The sequence below is a fragment of the Pleurodeles waltl genome, chromosome 5 (assembly GCF_031143425.1).
Source record: "Pleurodeles waltl isolate 20211129_DDA chromosome 5, aPleWal1.hap1.20221129, whole genome shotgun sequence".
NCBI classification, from domain to species: Eukaryota; Metazoa; Chordata; class Amphibia; order Caudata; family Salamandridae; genus Pleurodeles; species Pleurodeles waltl.
The window spans coordinates 151820847-151832015 of NC_090444.1; the positions used below are offsets into that span (position 1 = coordinate 151820847).

The 11169-nt window shown below is 42.1% G+C and overlaps 1 protein-coding gene across 3 annotated transcripts in view; it reads left to right on the forward strand.

Annotated features, from left to right (window-relative positions):
* WDR26 (WD repeat domain 26) overlaps positions 1–11169 on the forward strand; it is a 569671-nt gene that overhangs the window by 125816 nt on the left and 432686 nt on the right. For all 3 annotated transcript variants that reach the window (XM_069233823.1, XM_069233822.1, XM_069233824.1), the window contains exon 5: positions 1052–1149. In XM_069233823.1, coding sequence (XP_069089924.1) covers positions 1052–1149 — 98 coding nt within the window. The remainder of the gene's footprint in view (positions 1–1051; positions 1150–11169) is intronic.

Below are 11169 nucleotides of genomic sequence, written 5' to 3' on the forward strand. Positions count from 1 at the left end.
GCAGCTAACCCCCCGCTGCTTACGGCCTTTTGGTTGTTTGCGGGGTTGGCTGGTTATGGGGTGTTGGCCGCAGATCTTGCAGCCAATCCTCGTTGCGCATGGCTGAAGGGTATTGGATAATGCATAATCCATATGTTTTTGTATTGTATTATATATTTGGGTAAATTATAGCGTGTGACACATTACCCTAGATAGGCACGCAATAAATGCTACCTGTGAGGCTGTTGTACTGTCCACTTATGCAATATGGATTGAAGTAGCAAGTCGTATGCTAAACACGCATGAATTAATGATTAAAGTACCAGGAAGAGAATTGAGCTGAAGGCGCTTTTTTTATTAGCGTTTCAAAGAAATATTGGAAAATGCAATGTGTGATTTGGGGATTTGTGAAAATTCTGATTGGTTTTAACATGATGTGTTGAAGATATAATTTATGTCTATGATAGCACCCAGTGATGGCGTCACGTGGGGATATTTAAATGTACAACAATATGGTGGTACTCAAGTTGAGAAAGCCAGTTTGCTGCCGAAATGCGTTCTGTTCTCTGTTTTGAGCTGATATTGCAATAAAAGCGAGGTACGCACACGGAGTGCTGTTCATTCATTTTTATTTGTGAAGGAAGTGAGGACACGCATCTGAATTTGAAGCACTAAATAAATGCTACAATACTGCTTTGTTTACGTTTTTTCGTAAGCTTTGATCCTTCTTTCCTATTTTTGCACTTTCTGATTACAATTTCTGGAAAAGTTAGCTATGAAACCATAGTTGATTCCAGAATGCTTTACAAATTGTAAATTGGGCAGAATTATGTTTTAAGCTAGGGGTAACTTGTGTAAATAACTTTGTTTTCTCCAAACAAACTAATCCTCGAATACACCAAATAATATATGGAAATGGAGAAAGTACATCTGTAAATGTTGGTGTTGCTAGCAGATCCAGCTATGAAAGAAACATACCATTACGTTCCTTAGGTACTGCATCAACATTTATATTTTATCGGTAAACCCAGGTCAGTGAAATATCTGATACATTTTGCCTTCATTTCAACAGTTACCTAATGTGTAGCCATGCAGAAGATCTGCGGGCTAAAGCGGAGTGGGAAGGGAAAGGAACAGCTTCCCGTTCAAAGCTCCTGGACAAACTTCAGAGTAAGTCCTGTTTTTGTTTACTAACACTTGCAGATCCAGTCTGTTTTTGTGGATGATTTTCATATGTGGTGCAGGTAGATCTACAGCTTCAGTTGCTAACTGCACTGCCTTTTCTCAGTCTGGACTGCATGTCCTCCATTTGATACCAATATGATTGTGACTGTAGAACTAGGGGATGTAACTTGATGAAATGTATGCATTATCAGCCTCTAGGCCATACTTGTGAACTACATTTATCATTACTGTGGGCATAAACTGTGAATGCAGTAATATTCCTGATTTTATTAATGACTAATTTAAACTGTCTTGCAGTCCTCTGCATGTTATTGTACAATCGCTGAAAAAAATTCTCACTTTATGACATTCAGTATTTAGCTTGTCTGAGTAGCTCAAAGTGTAAAACATTCACACACTACGATCATTTTTCTTGTATGTAGTTGCTAATGTCCAGATAATTTGCTTGAACCATTTTTGCTCTTGTTGTGGTCTTCCTTGCAAACCGTTCTAAAGAGTGATTTTGTGGCATGATCAAAGGTTTTTTTTTTTTTTTTTTTTTTTTTTTTTTTTTATCCATGGATGAGTAGCATTGCATGTATTTAACGGTACTGTGTTGCCTCGAACTCCATGTATATCTTCTATGTGGCAGTTTTCTCAGTCCAGATACTTTTTACTTCCTGCCAAGAAGGTTTTATCTTATTGAAAACGTGACGTGTGTATTCATGTTTTCAAATACTTTCATATTTTCTTTGTAGATTTTTCCCCGCGTTTCCCCACATCTTGTGTTCACTTTATCTCCACTCTCAGGACCATTTCCTTCATTACTTCACTGAGCTAATGCTCATGATAAAATTCTTTGCTCCTTTTGTTGATGTAGTTTTCTTAACAGCAGTTAAATTGTTGCTTTATGATTGAGTTGTTAGCATGTTTAGATAAGGTTTCTGTTTTTATTTTTACCTTGAGTTTAAACAATTAACGTACAGAATCCTTGCAAATCGTAATCCTTCTCTCCAACATATTTAAGTGCCATTTTAAGGATCACCATTCTGCTAATGCTAAGTTTACTCCACTCATCAGAAGTAACCATTTGAAGCATAATTGTGTTGTAGCTTTCACAGATTCGAACATCTGGGATTTCTTAAGGGTATGAGTCTTAGTATTTAATTTATAGTGCTAAGTATTCCTATCAAAATATATTAGTGCATATACGAATGTTGGTAGTTATTCCCTATTTATTTGTACACCATGCATTTTTGTGTTTTTTGGTGTATATCATTTGAACATAATTTCGTAATCTGCATGCTTATGATTGTTTTTGTCAGTCCAAAAATGTAAGCAGTATGGTCTGAAAAGATGGCACTGTCTGGTATTTAATAACTTTTGTTCAGTCAGATGTCCCAATAGCACACTGATAAACATATATGTTCGATGGCATGTGTAGCTGTAGCTACGCATGCCCTGCATAAGTCTGCAGTCTAGTGTTGGGCTCGTAGTGTTGCAAGTTGTTTTTCTTTGAAGAAGGTTTTCGAGTCATGGAATCGAGTGGTGACTCCACTCGGTAATACCGTGCATGGGTATCAAGTCCTTTGTCTGATTGTTTTATTTCCACCCTTGGGTTCGGACGTGTTACCTTTCGCTCCAGTATATCTCAGTTCGGTATGCTCTGAACTTTTCTTCTCTAACTTTCTATAAACGTCTGTATAGTTTCAATAACGTTTTTCACTTTTATAGTCGATCCGATTGTAGTCGTCGGGGTTGATTACACGCCCTTAGGGGCGACCTCGCCCTTTTTGGGTCTACTTCGACACGTTGTAGTCGAACAATGTTAGGCTGATGGAACGGACTACGTTTCGGTTCTGTCCTTGGTGCCACACCAAATTTCCCTACTCAGATCAGCATTTGGTGTGCAATCTCTGTCTATCTCTGGAACATAGAGAAGAAACCTGCAGTGCTTGCAGATCGTTTTGATCCAAAAAAGGCTCTTTGGGACCAAAGGGCACGTCAAATGGAGATGGAGTCCAAGTTGTCTGAACATACACACACACACACACACACACACACACACCAGACATCTTCAGAGAAGAACACGCGCAAGAAGAAATAGGACAGAGCGTAGCCCTCTCCATTGCAGATTCCAATTTGAATCCAGATTCCGATGTCGACAGCCAAGATATTCCACCTGCGCAGTACATCCGCCTCGTCACACAAACCAAGACAATTAAAGACTCCTGCATCGGTCTTCGGTCCCCCACTGCCTTCGGGCCATAGTCGGAACTGAAAAATACCTTTTGGATGACCAACCCTGAGGTTTGGTGCCGAAACAAAAGACCAAAGTGCATTTGGCATATACCAAACAGCCGGCCACATCTGTTTAGGTACTGAGCCTAAAATCTGATTTTTCCACCTCTGAGCTGGAAATATTAAAAGCACTTTCGGAGCAGATGTTTTCGATCCGAGTCAAGCCTTCGGAATTTAAAACTACTGGTAGTAAATAGTCTCCAGATACTGATTAGTCATCAGAAATACAGCCTATATTAGAGGTTATGGACGCTAAACAGCACAAGATTCATATACCCAAAAAAACAGGAAGGATCATAGCCTCTCCTCTAACAATAAAAAGAAAACTGACTTTTCAAGAGACTTTGGATGCTGGGCCTCCACCTATTAAGGTCTCTAAACAGAAGGAGAAACAAAAGGCAATGCAACGGCCTCCGCGTTCACCACCACATTCTCCTATCCTTCCTGCTATCCCACCACCTTCACCTACAAACTCAGCACAGTTTTCTACACATACAGATGACCTAATGGATCCCCAACAAGAGGTAGACCCATGGGATATATGATATAGATCCCATTCTCCCTAATGATCTAGATTTATACCCAGCAAGACCATCTCCCCCTGAAGATACCACTGCGTATAATCAAGCTATAGCTAGAGCAGCTGTGTATCATAAAGTACAGTTTCATCCAGATCCTATTGAGGATGACTTTCTATTTAACAGTCTAACATCTACTCACAAAGAGTATCAAGTGTCTCCCTATGCTTCCAGGTATGCTTAGACATGCTGAAGATCTTTTTAAAGAACCTGTGAAAGCAAGAATTATTACACCCAGGGTGGATTAAAAATATAAACCTGCACCCTCTGATCCAATTTTTATTAGGACACAATTACCACCTGATTCTATAGTGGTAGGTGCAGCAAGAAAAAGAGCCAATAGCCAGTCAACAGGAGATGCTCCTCCTCCAGACAAAGTTGGAAATTTGATGCAGGGGGTAAAAGAGTTGCTTCTCAAGCTGCTAACTATTGGAGGATTGCAAACTCCCAAGCACTCCTACCAAGGTATGACAGGGCTCATTGAGATCAGATGGAAGACTTGTTACAATATCTTCCACCGGAACATCAAAAAAGGGGACAACAAATAGCAGAAGGACAGGCTATTTCTAACAATGCAATTAGATGTGCTACAGATGCAGCTGATATATCAGCAAGGGGAGTCAATGCCAGCATAATCAGTAGGAGACATGCATGGCTAAGAGCTTCAGGATTTAAACCAGAGATGCAGTATTAAACATGCCCTTCGATAAAGAGCATTTATTTGGGCCAGAGCTTGACACCACAATAAATAAACTTAAAGACCCAGAGACAGCTAAAGCTATGGGTGCATTATACACCACGCCAACTAGGGACACTCTTCATAGGCCACAGTTTAAGGGTGGTTTCAAACCAGTAACTACAGAACCATCTACCTCACAGCAAAGACAAGGGCCACACTTGTCAGAGGTTCAGTCAGAGGCTCTTACAAATGATCTAATTATAGGGGAAGAGGTAAATCGGCTGCTCCCAGAGGTTCCTCCACCTCAACAAAACAGTGACTTCTTACAAATCCCCACAGAGCATACTTCTCCTGTGGGAGGAAGACTGGCAAAGTCTTACCCACAATGGCACAAGATCACCACAGATCAATGGGTTTTATCAATTATCCAACATTACTATTGTCTAACTCCACCAAACATCCCCCTTCGTTCACACACTCACTCAGGAACATCTCACTTTATTAAAACAGGAAGTACAATCTCTACTACTCAAAAAGAGCCATAGAGATAGGACCTATATCCCAACAGGTGTCCAGAGTATATTCACTATACTTCCTCATACCAAAGAAAGATGGTACTCTCAGAGCAACAGCCGTATCTGGGAGCAAATCTGAACACTTAATCAGGATTAGCATACCCAAACCCATTAAGGATGCAAGCATTTCACCATCTTGTATCTCAACTACAATACAGCCACACTTACACGGTAAAGTTAGTGATAAAACTATTGAGAATGATGGCTTCATGCATAGCAATAGTACCCAATTCAAGTCTGTACGAGACCACTGCAGCAGTCTCTTTCTCAGCAGTGGTCTCAGGCTCAAATTCAGGATCTAGTGTTTGACCGCCAGGCTCACCGCTGTCTACAATGGTGGAATTACACTAACTTATCAAAGGGGCAGCTCTTTCAGGACCCTGTACCTCAGACCACAATCACAACAGATGCATCAATGATAGGTTGGGGAGCTCATCTCAAGGGGAATGGGACTCAATTCAACAAACTTATCATATAAACCCCTTCGAAGTACCAGCAATATTCCTAGCGCTCAAAGCCTTTCAGATACAAATCACACACAAGTTAAGGTTAATAAGGACAGACAATATGACCACAGTGTATTATCTGCAAAAACGGGGGGACGCACTAATCTCAAATTTTCCCTTTCAGCACAGACAATTTGGAAATTGGCAGTTCACAATCAGATTTAATGACTGACAGAGTATATTTCAGGGATACACAATCAACTAGCGTACCTCTTAAGCAGGACATAGCAACAAGTACACAAATGGGAGATTCACCCACATTTGATTCAACAATACTTTCAAATGTGGGGAACCCCAGACATAGACCTAATCGTCATAAAACAAAACCCAAAATGCCAAAACGTTGCATCCAGGTACCCATACCTTAAATGCAAGGCAATGCTCTATGGCTCAGTTGGTCAGGGATATTTGCTTACGCTTTTCCACCTTTCCCACTAATTACATTTTTGATCAAAAAGATTAAACAAACCTTGCTTACATTATACTCCTAGCTCCTACGTGGGCATGTCAACATTGGTACAGAACACTGTTGAATCTGTCTGTAGTACCACATCACAAACTACTAAACAGACCAGATCTGTTGACTCCGGACCAAGGTCAAATCTGACATCCAAAATGGCAGAAATATGTAAAGCAACCACACACATATACTCCACACTGCTGTGTGGATGTTAACTCGCCAGCAAACATTGGACAGGCAGTGCTTAGAACACTACTTCAAACTACTCCAACTCCTAAAGGCTAGCGACCGCTTACTTTGGGAGGAGACTGCTTTACAGTCTATGCAGAGCATGTGTATCTACAGCTACACATGCAATCGAACGGAAAATGTTGCTTACCCACTAGACATCTGTTCGTGGCATATAGTGCCGTAGATTCACATGCGCCCTCCCTCCTCCTCAGAAGCCTGTGGCCGTTGTAGTACTATATATTGTAAATATGTATATACTGTGCATGGGAATCTCATTTCTTTACTGTATATGTACATATTCTCTTATACACACTTTTTCACCCTCCTGTGGGGAAATCAAACTAGAAAAGGACTCTATGCCCATGTGTGGTATTACCGAGAGGAGGAGCCACTCGATCCCGTGACTCAAACCTTCTTTGAAGAAAAACTTCTTGTAACACTCCGAGCCCAACACTAGATGGCAGACTTATGCAAAGCATGTGAATCTACAGCACTACATGTCACAAACAAATGTCTACTGCGTAAGTAACATATTTATATATATGTGTGTATATATGTATGTGTGTGTGTGTGTGTGTGTGTGTGTATATGTATATATGTATATGTATATGTATATATATATATATATATATATGTATGTGTATATATATATATATATATATATATATATATATATATATATATGTATGTATGTTCGATGGCATGTGTAGCTGCAGATACACATGCTGTGCACATCCCGCCATCTGGTGTTGGGCTCGGAGTGTTACAAGTTGTTTTTCTTCGAAGAAGTCTTTTCGAGTCACGAGACCGAGGGACTCCTCCCATTTCGACTCCATTGCGCATGGGCGCCGACTCCATCTTAGATTGTTTTTTTTCCGCCATCGGGTTCGGACATGTTCCTTTTCGCTCCGTGTTTCGGGTCGGAAAGTTAGTTAGAATCTCGGAAAAAACTTTGGTATTGTTTGCGTTCGGTATCGGGTTAGTTACAACAGATCGACACCGAATTTAGAAGAGTTCCGGTGGCCCTTTGGTTTTTTTTCGATCCCCCGTCGGTGCCTGGTCGGCCCGGCCACGTGTGAATTCAAGGCTGATGGAACGGACCCCATTCCGCTTCTGTCCAAAATGCCATAACAAGTATCCGTATACGGATCAGCATCTGGTCTGTAACTTGTGCTTGTCCCCAGAGCACAAGGAAGATACTTGTGAGGCCTGTCGAGCGTTTCGGTCCAGAAAGACGTTAAGAGACCGAAGAGCCAGAAGACTGCAGATGGCGTTGACGCCGACAAAACAAGAGCGTTTCGAGGAAGAAGAGGAAGCTTTCTCTATCCAAGAGTCGGACTCGGAAGAGCTCGAGGCCGAAGAAACGCCGAAAACCGTGAGTAAGACGTCGAAACATAAGACTCACGAGAAGTCAACAAAAGCCCAGGGGACGCCACCGCCAACAGGCCATGGCTTAACCCAAACAAGCGGTGACCGAGCCAAGGCACCGAAAAAGGGCACGCTGGTGTCGAAGTCATCCGACTCCGGTCGAGATACCGCCACACAGCAATCTCGGACCCGAGACATCGGCTCTGAGAAATTTCGGCACCGTCACAGCGGCACCGAACAAATTCGGCATCGAGACACCACCACGCCGAAAATTACAAAGGTTTCTTCGGAGCCTAAAAAGACCTCCAAAAAAGTTTTGGTTCCGAAACATCCAGCCTCGGAGCCGAAAACAGGTTCCTATACAGAGGAACAAGGATTGGCCTCCCAAATGAAAAAACATAGATTTGGAGAGGAACTTCAAGCTGTAGAGCCAGACTATACTCAAAGGAGGCTACACATTCATCAAGACACAGGGAAGATAACCACTCTTCCTCCAATTAAAATAAAAAGAAAACTTGCCTTTCACGAAAAGGACAAGGAGCCACAGGCAAAGATGGCAAAGAAGACAACTCCACCACCTTCAGGGCACACATCACCAGTAGCAACTCCTCCACTGATGCACTCCCCGACTCATACTGCCATGAGTCAAGATGATCCTGATGCTCCAGTATCGGACAACAGCCCAGACTCGTACCCTACCAGGCCGTCCCCTCCTGAGGACAGTACATCTTACACACAGGTGATCGCAAGGGCAGCTGCTTTCCATAAGGTCACCTTGCATTCAGAACCAATTGAGGAGGACTTGTTGTTTAACACGTTAACCTCCACTCATAGCCAGTACCAAAGGCTACCTGTGCTCCCAGGAATGCTAAAACATTCAAAACAAATCTTTCAGGATCCTGTTAAAGGCCGAGCCATAACTCCAAGGGTGGAGAAAAAGTACAAGCCACCGCCAACAGATCCTGTTTATATTACAACGCAGTTAACTCCAGACTCAGTAGTTGTCGGGGCAGCTCGTAAGAGAGCAAACTCTCATACCTCAGGAGACGCACCACCTCCAGACAAAGAGAGTCGCAAATTTGATGCTGCGGGCAAAAGGGTTGCAGCACAAGCAGCAAACCAATGGCGCATTGCCAATTCACAAGCGCTTTTGGCAAGATATGACAGAGCTCACTGGGATGAGATGCAACATTTGATAGAACACTTACCCAAGGAGTTCCAAAAAAGAGCACAAGTGGTGGAAGAAGGACAAAGTATCTCTAATAATCAGATACGGTCTTCAATGGATGCAGCAGATACGGCTGCAAGGACAGTAAATACTGCAATAACAATAAGAAGGCACGCATGGCTCCGCACGTCAGGTTTCAAGCCGGAAATTCAACAAGCCGTGCTAAATATGCCATTTAATGAACAGCAGTTGTTTGGGCCGGAAGTCGACACTGCTATTGAGAAACTCGAGAAGGACACTGATACGGCAAAAGCCATGGGCGCACTCTACTCCCCGCAGAGGCACCTTTCGCAAAACACCTTTTAGGGGAGGGTTTCGAGGACAACCTACAGAAACCACAACATCACAAACAAGGCCCACTTACCAAAGCCAATATCAGCGGGGAAGTTTTCGGGGGCAATATAGTGGGGGACAATTCCAAAGAGGTAGAGGAAAATTCCAAAGCCCCAAAAGTCCTCAAAATAAGCAGTGACTCACAAGTCACCCATCCCCATCACATAACACCTGTGGGGGGAAGATTAAGCCAATTTTACAAACATTGGGAGGAGATAACAACAGATACTTGGGTACTAGCAATTATCCAGTATGGTTCTTGCATAGAATTTTGAGATTTCCCTCCAACAGTCCCACCGAAAACACACAGTATGTCGAAACAACATATAAATCTTCTAGGATTAGAAGTTCAAGCATTGCTCCAAAAAGAGGCAATAGAATTAGTACCAAAACAAGAACTAAACACAGGAGTTTACTCACTGTACTTTCTAATACCCAAAAATGACAAAACTCTAAGACCTATACTAGATCTCAGAATATTAAATATATACATCAAATCAGACCACTTTCACATGGTTACATTACAAGAAGTAATCCCACTGCTCAAACAGCAAGACTACATGACAACACTGGATCTAAAGGATGCATATTTCCATATACCAATACATCCTTCACACAGAAAGTACCTAAGGTTTGTATTCCAAGGGATACATTACCAATTCAAAGTGTTGCCATTCGGAATAACAACTGCGCCAAGAGTTTTTACAAAATGTCTAGCAGTAGTAGCTGCACATATCAGAAGGCAGCAAATACATGTGTTCCCGTACCTAGACGATTGGTTAATCAAAACCAACACGCAAAAACAGTGTTCACAACACACAAATTACGTCATAGAAACCCTACACAAACTAGGTTTCTCAATCAATTACTCAGTCACACCTTCTGCCGTGTCAAACACAGCAATACCTAGGAGCAACAATCAACACAGTAAAAGGAATTGCCACTCCAAGTCCACAAAGAGTCCAAACATTCCAAAATGTAATACAAGCCATGTATCCAAACCAAAAGATACAGGTCAAATTAGTAATGAAACTCCTAGGCATGATGTCCTCATGCATAGCCATTGTCCCAAACACAAGGTTGCAAATGCGGCCCTTACAACAGTGCCTAGCATCACAGTGGTCACAAGCACAGGGTCAACTTCTAGATCTGGTGTTGATAGACCGCCAAACATACATCTCGCTTCAATGGTGGAACAGTATAAATTTAAACCAAGGGCGGCCTTTTCAAGACCCAGTGCCACAATGCGTAATAACGACAGATGCATCCATGACAGGGTGGGGAACACACCTCAATCAGCACAGCATCCAAGGACAATGGGACATTCAGCAAAAACAGTTTCATATAAACCACTTAGAACTGTTAGCGGTGTTTCTAGCTCTGAAAGCATTTCAACCCATAATAACCCACAAATACACTCTTGTCAAGACAGACAATATGACAACAATGTATTACCTAAACAAACAGGGAGGAACACACTCGACACAGTTGTGTCTCCTAACACAAAAAATATGGCATTGGGCGATTCACAACCACATTCGCCTAATAGCACAATTTATTCCAGGGATTCAGAATCAGTTAGCAGACAATCTCTCTCGGGATCACCAACAGATCCACGAATGGGAAATTCACCCCCAAATACTGAACACTTACTTCAGAATGTGGGGAACGCCACAAATAGATCTATTTGCAACAAAAGAAAACTCAAAATGCCAAAACTTCGCATCCAGGTACCCACAACATCAGTCTCAGGGCAATGCACTATGG